The sequence below is a fragment of the Perna viridis genome, chromosome 4, assembly GCF_037379345.1.
Source record: "Perna viridis isolate PV_CMFRI_1.1 ecotype Kerala chromosome 4, ASM3737934v1, whole genome shotgun sequence".
Lineage (NCBI taxonomy): Eukaryota > Metazoa > Mollusca > Bivalvia > Mytilida > Mytilidae > Perna > Perna viridis.
In genome coordinates, this window is record NC_142448.1 from 28,345,728 (window position 1) to 28,364,015 (window position 18,288).

Sequence of the window (18,288 nt, forward strand, 5' to 3'; positions counted from 1 at the left end):
TTCCTCTTTCGTCTACCCAGGTCTTAACTTTATATGAGCAACTCAGCGGGTGTTTCTAGAAAAGCAGAGGACGCTTACCCTTCCGGTGCACCTTGTGCATGTTCCCTGTTTGTAGCGGAGTCCGAGTTGCTCATTTACTTTTCTTGCTTTGTACGTATTATTTTGGTTGCTTTAAGTTCTTTGTTATGTGTGTCTAATTTCCATGTCTGAACTCTGACCCTGGATAACATTATTTTGATAGAATCTTGGTTCCCTTGATTATTTCTGTTATACTCAAAACTGGATTGTTTTTCTCTTCATTTAGTGTCCAGGACTCAGAAAGTGCATCGGTGTGAATAACCCTTTTATTGATTCTCCAATTATTATTTTCTAATGTAAAAAAAAAACATGACCCTGTTTCTTGAAGAAACTTGAATTTTGATTATTCTTCAATTGCTTCCTCAATTCAAATTTCGGGCAATCAAATCACTTGAAATTGAAGTTTTGAGAATATTGAGAATTTGAGATTATTTTTATGAAACCAATGCCAGGTTTAACTGAATAGAACTTCCTATTTGATACTTTATTATTGTCTTAAATCATCTGTAACGCTTTTACTAGTTGTTTAATGAAATGGTTCGATTAAACGTCCGTTTTTGTTTATTAATCTCAGACATGGATTTTAATAATCGGAAATATTCAAAATTTGTCTATTAATCTCAGACATGGATTTTAATAATCGGAAATATTGAAAATTTGTTTATTAATCTCAGACATGGATTTTAATAATCGGAAATATTCAAAATAACTGCTCTAAAGATCTGTTAACCTACCGATAGACTAAACAATCTTCCATGAATCTTTAGAGCTTTCAAGGGACAGTAAATACAGTTTTTACTCCCCGTTTTATCAATTTTATGTTGTGGATGGTTTGTTTGTTTCTAGTAATTGTTATCGTGGTAATATTGTAACAAATCTATGATCCTTTTGATAAAATTTCTTTGTACAAACTGGCGTTGATTGGTTACCTACTTTGCTGTTTCAGGTAACTTAATTGACGCTATGGATATATAAGTGAACTAGTTTTGTATTATATGTAAAAATGAAACATTTCTACTTGTCAGTCCTTCCAATCTTTGATGCGGTCGTGTTGCTGTAAACCTATTAATCTTCGCTATTTTCGAAAAAAGGGCAAAAAGTACCTTCGAAATTATCCGTAACACTATAAAACATTTTTCTGTATTTTGAAACAGCGAAAATTTATTACCACAAGTATGTTCTGCTGACAAAATCCGAAAAAAACCCTAAGCAACCGCTACTATGAATCAGTTAAGAGTATTATTCTGATGTGTCTGTTTTTTTCGGTTACAGTATTGATATCGTCTCTAAAACAGTTTTGTTCATTACATTTTTTTGCTTAATTTTGCTATCGATCTAATTATTGCTTTATATGACTTTATTTCTTTAAAAATTCCGGAGGCCTAAAATTCAGGCGGGTAAAACATGGGAATAGGGAAGCTATGTTCAAGTAGTTCATAATTTGTTGACATTTATATGATTACTGTATTCAAATGTTTGTGTTAATTGAATGTTTCCTCACAGATACAGAGGGGTACAACTATATTTTGAATGAACACTACCTCATAGTTAGTGGCTAGTCTAAGTTGATTTTATATCTGCATTTTTTTTCGATATTTTAATATTTTGTTTTCAGTAAACTGACATGTTTAAATCTGGCTATTATGTGTCAGTTAACTACATCAGCAAACAATATATTGCTTTATCTGAAAAGTGATACTTTCGGAACAAATTTAGAACAATTAAAAACTGTTTTTAAGAAAAATGTTCTTTTTCTATTTGTTCTCGTCATTTGAATTTTTATCTTCCTTTAAAGTGATTTCACGTCTTCTATAACACAGTATTCCCAGAATATGATTCTTCAAAGGCAGAAGATACGCTTTGTATCTTTCAAAGAAACATTGAAACGCAATTGAAACACAAAGGGCTAACACGGCAACTCCGACAATGCCAAAGTAAACATAAAACAATCCAGCAATGCTGTCCATATCTAAAGGTTTAGCCCCGCCAGTTCTAGATACCATAGCACAAGTGTTTATTTTTGACCACCATTTCTCCTTCCAACGTTCCATCATACCAGCCTCGTGCATCTTCATTATGCTGAAAATAATTACAATCATTACGAATATAAATGTGCTTCATGATAATGACGTTTTTGTCTACTGAAATTGTTGTATAAGTTGCTTAAAATGTGTCTTGCTTTTGTGTTGACTGGTCAAAAATAACTGTAATTTCAAATATTGTTGACTAAACGCGGGAGTAATTGTGAGGTCATTCTACCATAGTTGGAAGAAACGGATTATTTGAAGATCAATATGAAATTCAAAAAACAAAAATGGTAACCGTACTTCAAATCGAATGCATCTTTAAAAGGAGCATTTTCAGCCATGACAAAGCCTAGTCCAGCTTGGTTAAAGACTTCATCAGCAAGAGCAAAGTCCGTACAGTGCTGTAATTGTACAAACTCAAGTTGACTTATATCTGTCATGAAAGCATATTCGCCGGTCCTAGTTAGTTCTACAGCATCGGCACGACTAGTTACGTACGGCATAGCGCCCATCTTCTTCCAGACTTCAGAATAAACACCAGATTTAGCGGTCTTAAAAGAAAGAAAATACTACGTACTACATTGTAATTTAATTTATTTGATTACCCAATAAAAATCGCATAATAATGGGTACGCATTGATACACTTCTAAATCTAATAAAGTAGAAACTGTCATTATTTTCTTAATTCAATAAGATAAAAGTTCACGTTTCATTTTAAGCAGAAATAACCAAAACTTTCGGCACTTTATGTATATTTTCTTTTACAAACTTGCATATATACATAAACAAGCAATCTGTTAACGTTTAAATAGCCAATATTCGAGATTGGTTACATATTCTTTTACTTAAAAAATCAGATATTTTTCTGTGTATGGTTTTTCTTTTAAAAGTAATTTAGTTGTCGTTGCTTTTTGTTTGACATTTTCATGACGTATATAAACACTAAAGATAAAAGGTTGACCATCTCTCACAAATGAGACGTAGACGTTATAAAATCTAAGATAAAACACAAAATGTTTACTCTTACAGAGACAGGCTTACTCATAATTTCAGACCAGTTAAAAGCATTTTATGACAAGAAATGAAGGGAATGTACATTAAAAAATCCAGTGTCTACCAGACAAAATAAACAAAACAAAAAACCAAAAAAAAAACAAAACAAAACAAAAAAAACAAAAAACAAAAAAAAAAACCAAAAAAAAAAAAAAAACCACACACATACAAAAAATAAAGCACCTGAAATAGAACGCACATTGAAACAAAAGAATACTAGCAACCTTGTCTCCATTAACAACTAGGTGTATGGACCATTTGCAGCGTAAGTTAAGCATTCTATGTTTTTCTATAAATACATACCGAGTTGCTAAAAACATGTCTCACAAAAAACATAAACAATTACTTGAAAAAGAGTATGTAAGCTTGTCCCAGCTTTAACCAGTGGTTTAATCTCATCTTGTGCCACTAACTCTGCTAAGCTGTTTATGGGTTGTACTGTTATGCTGACAGTCAGGTAGGCAGCAAGATTGGCTGTATATGTAGCGAGCATCAGTATAGTGAAGACCCACCAAAAACCAAGCATGACTCGCCCTGACGTAGCACTTGGCCGTGGATCAACGGCTACAAAGTGAATAGAAAAATGCACATTTTTTTACATGATATATGACGTTTTAATTTTCAATGAATAATTATATTAAGTGTCATGAAACATTCAAAATGAAAATAATAGTACAGGATGTATTAGTCCATTAAATAAGTAAATGGGGTTAACATATACTTTGTCGAAATTTTGATGAAAGGATAAAATGCAGTAAGGTGAAAAACGTCAGATATTTTAAACTATATTGTAAAATGAAAATCATTTTTATTGGACTAAAATATAAACCTTGTTCAAGGAAAGATCCATAGATGACCCACAAATTTGCTTTAAGTTTCTTCTGTTCGGAAGCAGTATCAACTTGTACATCTTGTCCATCTACTGTATATGGACTCAAACAATTGATGACGAAAAGAAGGATGCCAACGACCATAATAACGACGCCAATTGCACCCCATACTTTCAGGGTGAATGGCTTCAATGTCTTAAATATTTTATAAGGTTCCTCTGTTACTTTCTTTGTCAGTATACCAACACCATCCTCCATTATAGGCACAGTGAAATCTATCACAGATTCTCTGATAGACGTGATGGTGAATGGTGCGACAGCAAAGTCAATATCCTAAAAAAACAAATGCATACAAATAATGTTCTTTAAAAGGAATAAGAAATTCATAAAAAAACTAGTAAAAATTCAATTGAATGTCATTAGAACTAATGGTGTAATTGTAGTTCTTTTTCGCATGTTGGCAGTACCTCTGTTTGTCTGTCCCAAAGGTGTAAACCATTTTCTAATAAGTCATTCTTATATTTATATTATAGATTGAGTTAAGATATCATTAATATTCATACTTTTGGAACGTGTCTTTTAGCATATCTTGATTTTGTGATAACTTTACGCAATCTTTTGAACATTTTCCCAAAATACTGATATTGATGAATGTCTCAAGATAAGACAAAACAATCAAGGCGATGGCAACTCTTGGATAATGGTATATTGCTCTGACAAATATATGTGAACCATGACGTGAGCACAACAATAGTGACTAACAGTAAGGCGTTATGATGTACAATATAAGTCCATGCAGACTCTAACTTGCGTTATTGTCAAACAGCGTACATGTTGTCTTTTTAATCAAGTATTTGCTTCTTTATAGAACTGTAATAAAGCTTACGCCATTTAGAATCATTCCAATCATTCCTGTCCATGTGCCATCTGGTCTGGGGCTTCCGTATTGACCATCTGGTGGAAGGACAACTAGATAACTTTAACAAAAATGTAAATAGTGTAAACACTATTTAATGTAAAAAAAGTCAAATTTGTAATTTTTGTTTTCATCATTCAGGCAAATCATACCTTTTACTCGGAATACTCTTTCTTTCATTTTGTAAATTCGTATAACATATAGATATTTTTTTTTCAATGAAATAATAGTGTTTGATTTAGCCTAGAAACTTTATCTAAAAATGTTGCATCATAATTTATGTGGTTATATACAAAGGGTTATTTTAAAAAGTCGCTTTAAACGGAAATATTTGGCGTGGAAATGTTCTGTGGATAGGTAATGGGGATATTATTTGAAATGACAAGAAAGAAAATCCAGCTACTCCTAAAATGTGGTTGAATGTCACATTAGCAATCTGTTTATGAATGAAACGATTCCACTGACAAGTTTTAATTATTATTAGAATTGTAAAATTTATCTACATACATATAATCCTACAGACAATAAGGCTCATTCATCAAGTTTCGGGACCTATGATTTTTAAAATTCAAAGAATATTCATCAAACTTCAACTTCAAATTTATGGACAAAACATTAGATATTTTCTGTCTTAATGATCAATATTTTTTACCAAGCTGCAAGAAAAATGTCAAGATTACCTCCATCAATATGGTTAACGTAGTTCATTTTATGAGTCGTAAATGGCTAAACAGCAATTCATGAAAGTAATCAATTAATAGCTGATTTAATCTATAACCAACTTTGGGCATTTTTTATCGATGCAAATTAAAGTCGAGAACTTTATTGTTGTTTTCAATATGGTTCATGTGTAATAACCAGACTAGGCCAATAAGAGTAAATAATTAAAAAGAGGGAAAAAACGAAAAAAAATACTACCTAAAATTAAATACTCTTGCCATTTCGTCCAAAATGTCGAAGCAAAAACCTGTATATACAGTTTTGTTATTAATTTCCTTCACATGGATAAAAGGTTCTACCTGTTAGAAAAAAAATATATTTAAGACTTCAAATACAATGTTTAATGGTAAAACCAGAACTAAATACAGGTAAGATATAGATGAAATGCTGTATTAAAGCCAAATCGCGTGCTTTACGGCCTTCTCCAGGAGCAAATGTCACCGAATTAGGATAGAGGAAAGACCTGCCTATACAAATGAAAAATCAATTAACCTTGAGAGACAAATTGATCTTGAACTTTGTTGACAAATGTGTAAAGTGTAAGGTCCAAAGAGAAGGTTCAAGTAATAATGCATTTAATAACTAAATTGGCTGTGCCTTAACAATCATACCAAACAGATAAACAGTTCCCAGTTCAAAGAACTATAGCCGTTTTTCACCTAAGCGAGTTCGAACAGTACATATTTTGTTTCCACAAACTGTTTAATAAACACATTTGCTCGTACTCGGATTGATCGAATACCAGGAAATTTTTGGAGTGGTGGCCAGGCTACTCATTACCCAAATACCCCTAACGAAAAGTAGTGCTGAACAGACACTAAATTCCTACCAAAACTTGGATTTCGTGCAAGAATATTTTCTTTAATTAGGGTGAAGTGTATAAGATGCTTTGAAATCTTTGAAATGCTTGATGAAAAGACTGATAAAATAAAATACTCAAAATAATTATTCTAGATGCAAACCAAGTACCAGTTTCAATGGGGTTTGGAGATTTGCTTAAATATTAATTAATGACACTTCGTCTCCCGATATTTCAAGTGGAGTGTTCAAGGTGTATGCCAGTCGTTTTGAGTGGTCCCTTATATCCAAACAAATGATATGGTCCAAGCTTCAGCCTAAATATCAGTAAAAATGTATCGAACCCTATGGAATCCATAATTGAAGGTCTGTGGATATTTTCGTTATTTTCTCTGTAGGTATTATATTATTTTTTTATGCTCTTTGTTGTGTGTATGTGTTTTCCTGTCTACTCTTTTTCCTTGGAATGTATTATTTTTATAAATATTGTTCAAATTTTGGTTACCTTGATTACTCTATCGAACACAATTTTAAGTTAAAACATTTTCTTCTATATAATTAATGTAAATGAACTTGGATTTTTGGAACACCTGAAAAATGGCTAGTCGATCTGCATAATAATATAACTTAAATAGTACCACTCACTAACTCGTCAGCCGCTTTGTCAGCTTGTGTAATAAAAGGAGTGAAAAACTGAAGCCATATCATTAATAAAAGTCTTTTTTGGGTAAATACTGATAATATTTTTGTCATCACGAATTGGGTAGTTTAAATTTTAAATACTAATTGAAGTTTGAAAAGTTTCCGAAGTTGGCCTGATGAAAGAATCAAAGTATGTTAAATGAAAACAAACTATTGACCAACGAAATCTAAATGTTTTTAAAGCAAATACAGCATTTTTAATGTCTACACATCACCATGACCCTCTGAAAGCGAATGAAAAATATCCAAGGACTAACGAACTTCGTAGGACGTGAGCAACTTTTAACGATCAAGAACAGGCAGCGAAAAAAAATCCGTAAATCTTTGAACTTCAATTTCGTGAACACACACTAACTTGAACACATTCCAACAGTCCCTTGGAGTTCGAGTTACCGAGGTTTGACTGTATATTTTTGTGAAAGGGGAAAACTTAGCTGGTAATAAAAAAAAAAAAAAATAAAATAAAATGACATTCATGTACATCTGAAAGTCTGAAATATACAAGATGTGGATGTAAAACCTTCGTAAAACAAAATTCGCCAAAAATAAACGGTTAATGACAAATGTTAATGTAGGATTAAATCATACCACAAGCTAACCACACAAGATGTAGATATTCATTGATGACCTTTGAATTTATACTAATTTACATTACTTGTACAGTAGAAACAATTATGGTTTTGCCGCGAAAATCTGTGAATTGGTTTCCAAAAATAGCTCCACGTTTAAGGGCCAAGCCATGTACATTTGTCCATTTTCCCATGTGATGATACATAGTTGAGTTATCTTTTACACTGCATAGCTGATACTGAGCATGTTTTGGGTATTTGTCTGCATTCCATCCTATTTTGCCTGTTAACCCGCTCACTGATATCTGCAAAAAATATGAAAAGGCTCAACAGATAAAAAATTGTGCCTTCAGTGCATAAAGTAAATTGAAACTATCAACGCTTGAAGGCATTCTCCTCTTACATGTTCAATGTTACATGTATTTGGATTGCGGAACACTTGAACAGTCTTTTATTCACCACTTTATTTGATAGGTTATGAGTTTTATATTAATGTTTAAATCAGTCTTATAATGAAACCCCTAAAAAATATAGAGAAATACAATTATTATATTTTGTGACAATCAGAAGGTGCTATAAATATGTTTAAAAGAAGCAATCAATGTTTTACTCGCAAAGGTGAAAATAATCATTTTAAATAATAAAATTTCATAATAAATGCAGCAGATAGCTAATAGTACTGTGATAATTAAACAAACAAAAACAAAAACTCTGGTGTTGAGACTTTATAAGTAATACGTTAATAGTTTTGAAGGTTTTACATGCATGATTAAATGATTAAATTTAACAATGTTTCAATACCTTAAACAAGCTTGAAATTAATAAAAATCAACTATTGAAATAATAAAAAAAACCTAAAAAAGGCAATGCAACTCAGATTTTTTTTATCCTAATTATTTTTCTCAATCATGATCGTCTGCAAACTTAACGCATTCTGCTATATAATATAGTTGTTATCTTTTGAAAAGGCGCTTCTTGTAATTGTGGTGTACATCTAATAATTGACAGAGAGGCCTCAATGTATCACACAAAATTAAACCTCTCATAAGAATCTCTCTGAGATGAACAACAGGCGGGAAATTTTGTTGATAATGCGAATTATATCGGTTAGATTTCATTATAACATCGGCCGTTGAGTTGCAAAAAAAAACCCTACTCTATACAATCATACCAATATCATGCTTAAATCGATTTTATGCGGCATGTTAAATTTGTTCGTTTTTTTTATTGACACACATCCTATTTTTATTTAATACCAACGGGAGGAATTGTTTTTTTTTTAAACAAGTTTTAAATGTTTTTTTTCTACATACATTCATATATAACCGATTTCAGTATTTATTGTTGTTTGCTCGTACAATCAAGTCCTATATAAGTAGCATATGTGAAAGGTCTTAAATGTTTTGTCTGCAGGTACTTACACATTGTTGTCAGAAAAAAATGTTATGGTAATTGTTATCATTTAAGTTATGATTAACGACCCACAATAAGAAAAGCATGAGGAACTCATCTATTTATTCACAGGCCCTGCTTTATAAGCGTAATGCCCCTAAAGCACATCTATAAATGAATAACTAAGTGATAAATCTTTATCCTAATAAACACTTAGAGATATATATTTCTATCATATTAATGAAGAACCATCCAAGATATACAACCGCTTTGTCAAAATAAGCTACTATTATTTAGTAATTTTGTGTAACATTTACTTTGTTTATTTCCTCTGACAGTGATATGCCATTAGGTAGTTGATTGGCATTACCGCTGCAATTGAAACTTGTAAAGGAAAAGCCAGGCGTTTTACTCTTAATGTTGTCGATAACCTTTAAATAGGCTGTTTTTGCATCAGTCAAGAAGTCAGTAATCAACTGAAATATACAAGATACTTATAAAATTGTGAAGTTTGGAGTTGTTTAAACCGAAGTAATTTATCTATCCAAGCTTATGTATATGATATAAATCTTCACTGTGTGTTTAGCAACTTTGGAATTTTTATAAAACAATATTTTTTTTTATTTGAAAAATAAAATGTGATATACTCAAAACATTTGAACATTTCAAAAGTACGATTGCTATTTTATCAGATTTTTTATTTTCTGTTCTTTATCTTTTCTTTTTTCTGTCAATTTAATAGCTATATGTTATCTGTTTTCTGTTTTTCAGATGCCATGATGAATCTTTATTTGTTTTTTTCTTTTAATAAAACAAAGACTTATCAAGTTCGTCCTAGTAATTCTGCTGCTAATGAGAGATTACGTATTGATGTACCTAAATTAAATTTGTATCTAAAAGCTATAATCCATAAATATATATTTGAAATTTATTAATTTGCATTGTTTACATTTCAACCAACTCTACCTTTACCCAAAGCACTGATACTAACCGTAAAGTTATGAACTGATGTTGGCCATTCTTTTTGGCATAGATCATTTTCTTCAAGTTTGCTATACAATGGTCGTACAAATAATATATTTGATTTTTCTGTTGTCCTGCTAATATTCGGAAAATCAGGAAGATCAGCATCTAGTGAACTGAACACCCAAAATGGAGTAGATAAAAAGGAGTCAGTGGACATGACCTTCAAGAGAAGTGATGAATAATGTATTAAGTGATGTCTATGGTTTATTTAAGAAAGATGAAATGCCCCGGCATTTCAGACAATAAATATTGAGTAGATCTATTTACAATCGGTATTTCAAGGGCACATTGTAGCCATTCTACTTGGCGACCTGTCTCTTCACTTAATGAGACTGATTTCTTAGCAATTTGAAAATAAAACAAAGGTATATTAAACCAAAGTCCTTGAACCATTGAATAATTTACGCTTTTGTCATTTTTGACACGAGATAAAAATAAACTTTACAGGCATATGTCTTCCTTGCCAAACTAAAAGCGACCATTTGAACTAATTATACTGTAAACGCAATGATATACAACTTGCCAATTCTATGTGGCAGGTTTCCTTTATCCACTACATATGGTGTTTTAATCACACTACTAGCCCGTTATATCATATCCCATTAAAGCTACACATATTTTGTACCGTGCTGAACGTTTTATAAATAAGCTATTAGAATAATAGTATATTGCAACATGACTTAAGTCACCATTTCAAAACAATTACGATCTATATCATGAATTTGTTGATCGTCATGGTGTGACAATCGGTTCCTCTTCTGATTTAAAACTCCTTGACATCATTTGATTATATCGAAGGGTGTATTAGAAGAGCATTCCACCCGCGCACTTGATTTATACGTCTCGCTTTTCAGTGGAACCACGTTGCTTATTCATAGTTTCTTTGAGTGTTATATTTTTTTATTTGTATATTTGTTTCCTTGGTCTAGCCTTTATTCCTGGTGTTGTAATTTTGGTTTATCTTATAACCTAATTGAATTTGAACATGAAGTTGATACATTGATTAAACATTCTTATACTTTCACAATACATATATGGTTTAGCAGTTTGATACAGTTAATTATATGTAAATGGATTTTTATATTGTCTATTAATTTCTCGTATTTCTTCCTCTGCAATTATAAGTACATATCAATTTCATAACTTTTATTTCATTCTAAACCGTAATTCAAAATAATAAAACAACGTTAAAAAGAAAACGCACACCCACACAAACATACATACATCCCTTGATAGTTATTCACAATACATACCATGCTGAATATCTCTTTTGTCCTAATGTCATCCAGAAAAACTATAATCAAACGTGGGTCATATTTTCGTAACATATTTTTTGTTTGATATATTGACGATGATTGAAATTCGAGCAATCTAGATCGTATGTTCAGTTTGGAGAGTCGACTGACTACATCAAAGAGACATCTTGAATCTGAAACCAAAAGAAAAATACAGTTTTTTACAGTCATACTGAGGTCAAACAGCACAACCACAGAAACACGCGCCCGTTTGAAATATCTTGATTTATTCTCATCAGAAAATTGCCAGCATAAATGTTTTATACTAAGTACATTTTGTTTCCAATTCTACAATCTGCCTTGAAATTGTTCATTGTTTTAACTTGTGAAAAATGCTTTGATGAGTCGCAAGTTAAAAAATTCAGGGAGGCGTATATATGAAAAAAGGTGAGAATAGTTGAACAGTGAAAAACAACGTTCTTTGCATAATAAATTGGAAAAGGTACTGAAGCGTCAAAACGTAAAACATTAAATCCACGGACATGTCAAATACGTTAAAACGGGAAACGGGAATGATCCACGTAAACAATTATGAAAATGGAATGAAATACAATCACATGAACATTTGAGAACTGAATATTAAAAAAAAACCAGCACACTAAAACTAAAGTACTTGTAGTAGGAAGCAAGGAACCAAACAAAAAAAAAAAGAAAAAAAACCAAAAAATGAAGAGCAGAGAAAAGGGAGAAATGACATCTGGTGCTCTAGAAGGATGAACATACATAAATGTTTTGAACGTTTACACTTATATCGATCATCGATATGTCCAAATGGTAATGGTTTATTTCCAACATTATTTTTACAAATTATATGGGGGAATATTGCAAAGTTTGCTAATCAGGTGAATAGAGTAAAGTTAATGGCAAATTACCAAAATACTAATGACAAACGGTAGGCAAGACTGGATGCAACAAATGTCTAAAAATCAGGTGCAATACTGTGGTTACAATTCAAACTGGAAATATTAGAATGATTCAATCTTACAAACTCTAATTTACATTATATGTATCTCATGTAAAATTCATTACTTATTACCAAGTGATTCGTCGTATAGAATAAACGCCTCGAGGCAGCTTAATTTTAATACGATATCAGCCAGTGCTTTATTCATTTGAGAACAAGCAGATAGGAGTTGGAATGTCGCCGGAGATTGCCCAATGTTGCAATGCTGTTCAGTGTAGATTATGTTAGGAATATTACGTTGTTTAGCCTGAATGTCGAGGGCCTTTGCAGAAATACAATCTAAGAATGAAACAAAGCCGCCATATCCTAAGGTCAGAAGTTCGCAAACTGCAATTAAGTAAAGCATGAACATTAATTTTATCATTTATTAAAAGGCCACCTTTATGCTTTGAATCATTATTAATGACAGAATATATATCCCACACATGAATGAATATTTATTTTTATTCTAACTAATGAAATGCAAGACACTCGGCTAGTGATGAGTGTTATCAAAATACATAAACTACTTAAATTTGATCTGTTATTGATAAAGTCGATACATTCAGTTACGTTTTAAACATACCTTTAGCCATTGTTTCAAGAGGCTTATTTCTTTTTATTTCGTGTGTTATAAATTCTACGTCTGACGCAATCCCATCATAAATGGACAGGTCATCGTTTGTCACATCTCTGTCGGACAGTATGCCTGATTAAATATATATATGACCTGCGTAAGTTTTTGTAGGAAAAGATTGACCAAGAGTGGCGTACAATTACTTCTCATGGGTATTTGGATGGTCTGTCGAAACACATATCCACTACAATATTATTGTCAACAAGAAATTACATTTCAAAAGCATCATAGTATTTATTGTTAGAATCAGTGATATTTTTAACCTTTTAAACCTTTTATTCTACCTTATACTGGAATAATGACAACAATAAGCAAACGTGAAGGGCAAACAATTTTATGATTAAATAATGTTAATATAAATTGAGAGCTGAATATGTAGCATACATATTTTGGGAGAGATTGCGAACATTTAATTTTAATGTTGAAAGACTCAGACAAGATGCATATTTTAAGAGGCTTTCAAAACATTGTAAAGGCACATGCCTGATTCTAAACTTTTAAGGTGGAAATTACTTAAAATCATGCCATAAGTACTGAAACACATGCAAACATGTAATTAATATTTAACTCACCGATTTTAAAAGCGCTCAAGCAAGATATCAATATAACAAATGAAATAATTATATATGTATACATAGTCTTCCCAGAATAAACACAGCTGAAATGTAGAGAAAAACACCACATAAAGATGTGATGAATACCGTGAAAATAATAAACAAAAACGAAAAACACCAATTATGTAAGATTAGTATTGTATTTTTCTCTTTAAGTTTTCCGAAAATCAATCAGCCGATCAAATGGTCTCATTAATTCTAGAGGAAAGCTTTGATATGGGTTCGTGTTTATGCACTAGTGATTTCTGAGTCGAAGAATCAGATATCAATATTTGTGTTTCTAAAGTTTTCGTTTTTTAAAGATAGCTTTGTGACAAGGTTAAATGATCACATCCGACAGCTAAACCTTTCTGTTAATGACTGTCATCACTATTTACACTGTAATACCGTAATGATCAACGATGACATGTAGAAACAAATAACAGTCATGATTTTTCACTTTAACAGTTCTCATACATGAATACAAAAAGTTCGTATGCTTTCAAAACGAAAGAGATTTCTTAAAAATAACAAAAACAATAGTTTTTAATTTAATTTTGTTTCTTGTTTTGTTTTATGTTTTCTTGTTTGTTTGTTTGTTTTTTGTGGTTGTGTATTAAATATTACAAATGGCGGAGCTTACAAAACAATCGTATATTGCTTAAAAAAAATAAAAAGGGAATGAGATCGAGATTAACATGTCAAATGCAATCTTACGATCCCCTTTTTAAAAGGTCAAATGGTTACCCCATTGAAAAGCAGATGAAAAGTCTGCAAATAAAGCTATTAATCTGGAATTACATTTAAATATGACCGTAAATCTCAGTTCACTCCTTTAAGATTAAACATGGATCCTTACAGCTCCTTTAAAGACAAGTCTGGAATAAAAAGGGGATATCCGGCAGATATCCTGACTAACAAATGTAGGTCACTGAATTCAATCATAATTGAAATATTAGAAATTAAATCACTAATTCTTTTATGGTATTTTCTTATTGAATAAGCAATACTGAATACAATGTTATTGGTGTGTACAGTATTGTGAGCGATGGAGAAAGACATCCAATAAGATTCCGTTGATAATAATAATAGAAATATCATTAAAACTGCATAATTGGATCCAGTACCGTTTTAATTATAACTTCAAAGAATTTTACATACCTTAATAACAAAAAATGCAAAGCATGAATAAATAGCTCATGATAAAAAGAGATTATCTAATTTAACTTACCTTTATTTGTCGAAGGATAAGGTTACAACATCCTGCAGACTCAAGTCAATAGCATGATATTGAAGAACTATATTAACATAGTTAAGTATTTGCCGGAAGGTTGTGGTTATTATGATGTTAATTACAGACTTATCGAATTGTTTCATACGCATATAAACATGTAAAAGCAAATAACTTCATTATTAAAAAAATGAATCGAAATCTGTAAATTAATCAGCATTTTCATATTTCCAATACAGTAACACAGTATAATTTGATTCCTTTGCATGGTGTATGTTCTCCAAATTGATGCTAGTAGACTTTGAAAGAACGTTGAACAGACACTCGTGACCTGCGTACAAGGGCTAGACCAAATATTCTCTACTTTAAACTCTTCTACTAGATTGTGTAGATTTGCCAGCAAAAACAAATTTGTTTTAATTCCGACGATATGTTTGATTTAATGAAGAACGTTCCCACAAAAGATGTTAGTGATATTTACAAGACATATTATTCCTGGTATATTTTTGATTTATATAAATATAAATATAGTATATAAATATGATTCACCTGTATCGTTATTTCTTGAGCACCTCCTCTATCTGATTATGAAAAAAATACGAACAAGTCGAAATTCGCGAACCACATATCATTGCTTAAGTATCATAATAAATTTAAACAATTTTAATAATAAAATAAAAAAAAAAAGATTTTTAAAAGTTTTTTTTATTTCTATGTAAGGTATCATTTCATATACATTTGTTCAAAAGTTAAAAATGTAATATGCTTATGCACATAAGACAGAAATCTTAAATCAACATTGCATCTTATATACAAAAGGACAAAAACAATTTTTTTTCTAAAATAATAAAAAAAAATACAATTTATGATAACTTAATCATCGCTAAATATAAAGAAATTAAACGTTTTAAACGAAACAAAGATATTTCTCATAAACATGGCAAATGAAATTAACTCAGTGGGTTTGCCTCGGAGCGGGATGTCATGGGTTAGCCAAGAGGTCGTTGATTCGAATCCTGGCTGTGTCATATAAAAATGACATATAATTCAACAAACAGAGCTTTCGTGATTGATAAAAAAGTATTCCTAGTATTAAATAAAATTATTATACATAATAAAATATATAAGGTAATAAAAATACCCTTTGTTGACGTTTGTTCTTTATTGTTCATGTGTCATCTCGTAACAGCTGTAAATTTACCATGGTGAAAAGTACGACAAACATCCTTAGAAACGCCTGATTAAAAGGAAATGATGCCCACTAAGATACAGCTGTTATTTGTACGCATCAAACATAATATCTAAAGTTCTGATGACAATAAAAAGATTATCTGATTTGTATTGATTTTCCTCAGAATTCTCGAGACTTTTCTCGTGTGATTGAAGTAACAAATACGTCACCGATAGTTAGGGCTTTTTGGTAAGTGCATTTGTGAAGATTTTTTTTTCAAAACATGCATTCGTTTATATTGGTAGTATGGATTTGTATTTTTTTTTGTACTTGTTCGTTCCTAATAGGGAGCACCGTGAAAAATGGTAAAGTATGGTAAAGTACTGCTAAGCCATCGATCATTATGAAAGCGAGTTTGAAGTGGACACTAAATGTTCAAATTTTGGTAAAACAAAAAAAAAAAAAAAAAAAAAAAAAAAAAAAAATGAATCTATATTTTCCCCATTATTTAACAGAACATTTTCATATTGATTTTGCTTGCTGCATTTCCTCGTTTTTTTGTGCCTTAATGTATTTTAATGTCCTTTACTACTCTGACGAGTGTCGAATAGACGCTACAAGTATTGTCACGATCACGGTGCTCGCTGATACAGGCATTGCCTAATCCATATCACATTTCTTACAGAAAATAATTTTCGAATTAAAGACTAATCCGGGAACCAAGGTTCTAGCGGTAATCGAAAGAATGTAATCTTGGGACAAAGACCAGACATGAAAAACAGACACACACAACAAAAAAAACCATAAAGTAACCATAATAATACATACAAAATACCAAAGCAAATGAGCAACTTGGACTCCACTAAAAACTGGGAGCATGGGCCAGGTGCATCTGTAGGGTAAACAGATTACATAAAAATAGCAGAAAAAAAGAACAATGATTAACACGTCATTGAAAATTGATAATGAATCGTTGTGTTTTTCTTTTGTATTTGCCATGATTACGGTTTTTTTATATTTGAAATTAACAATTGTGATATTAAATGTTAAATCATCTTCATATAAGAGTAGAAATTCATAAACCAGAAAATTCTCGCAGAATGTTTTGCAGCCAGAAATACGTTTAGCTTCGGTTTTGTATATAAACTGTGGTTATATCCCATGCTATTTTGATTATATTTCTCAATGGACATATCAAATTAGAATGGCGATTATACTAATGATAAAATTTGAACTCGTCAGATAACACTCATCATTTATTGCTACAGACATGATATAATTGTATTGATCTACTAGTAATCAAACATCATATTGTAAAATGATGATTGTATCATCATTAACAGAAATACAAATAAAACAAATCAATTTCATAGATAACGAAGTAACAGGAAAACATTGTTTGCTTTGAGGCGTATTTACAAGTATTTTTTTTTTCAAAAATAGGAAACGCAAGTTTAGTATAAATCTCAGAACCCCTTCACATGCAAGCCAAAGGAACTTCATGTTATGGCTTCATTCCATTGGTGGCTTTGTATGTATCTTCCATTGTATTTTTTTTATTCTGAACCTGAAACAAGTTTATACAATTTCCCTTATACGTGCTATAGTAATAAAACAACACAAACTTTTGATTTAGGTTTTAGTGAAATGTGCTTAAACAGGATGATGATATACTAAGCATAACTTTCAAAATACATGGCTGCTAAGTGGGAGTCAATGTCGCTTCATATCTGTTCTCTATTTCTTTTCCACTTTTATTTTTGTGTCAATATTTTATACGTCATTTAGCCCCAGTTTTGATCCATACTATCAATGAACTGCATACAAATTTATTTCGCTATTCAGTCATATTACAATGGTTAGTTGTAGGTCAGATTAACATTAATTTACCGGTTATTTCAAAGAGGTATTACCGGTTTGGTTTTTATATAGTTGTTCTTGGCTACTATATTTCTATTTTGTGTGCATTTTCAGCTTTTTCGCTTTAATCAATATCCACAAATTTATGGTATAATAAAAAGTAGCAATGTAACCATTTAGTATGTCTTTTAAATTCGTTCTGATGCTTGTCTACAAAGGAGTTATCAAAAGCGGTAGCTCAGAAATAAAAAAAGAACTCACATTACAAAAGATAACTACAAAACCCCTTTATCTTTGTTAATAAATATTGTGTTTGTTAATTAATTGGTCATGCTATCCACCGTTAGTTTCCTTGTATAAACTATCAGCAAAAATATTCCATCATAATAAAGTGGACCATAGAGGTATCAGCATCCAAGAACATACACAGTGAAAATATCATAATC

At 31.1% G+C, this 18,288-nt stretch overlaps 1 protein-coding gene across 1 annotated transcript; it reads right to left on the bottom strand.

Annotated features, from left to right (window-relative positions):
• Positions 1 to 1,498: 1,498 nt before the first annotated feature.
• Positions 1,499 to 13,636, bottom strand: LOC148619609 (glutamate receptor ionotropic, delta-1-like). The gene is made up of 13 exons (XM_088576940.1): positions 13,560 to 13,636; positions 12,937 to 13,059; positions 12,444 to 12,698; positions 11,366 to 11,541; positions 10,078 to 10,272; positions 9,404 to 9,562; positions 7,781 to 7,999; positions 5,824 to 5,924; positions 4,876 to 4,966; positions 3,989 to 4,322; positions 3,506 to 3,723; positions 2,406 to 2,656; positions 1,499 to 2,157 (listed from the first exon to the last, which is right to left on the bottom strand). Exons 1-13 carry the CDS (start codon positions 13,621 to 13,623, stop codon positions 1,833 to 1,835), a joined length of 2,511 nt encoding a protein of 836 aa, XP_088433066.1. The 5' UTR covers positions 13,624 to 13,636; the 3' UTR covers positions 1,499 to 1,832.
• Positions 13,637 to 18,288: the final 4,652 nt, after the last annotated feature.

Coding starts and splice junctions, on each gene's coding strand:
- LOC148619609 (XM_088576940.1), bottom strand. CDS start 13,623: ATGTATACATATATAATTATTTCATTTGTTATATTGATATCTTGCTTG. Junction 12,699..12,936: donor TCTTGAAACAATGGCTAAAG/GTATGTTTAAAA, acceptor ACTTAATTGCAG/TTTGCGAACTTCTGACCTTA. Junction 2,158..2,405: donor AAAGATGCATTCGATTTGAA/GTACGGTTACCA, acceptor AATTATTTTCAG/CATAATGAAGATGCACGAGG.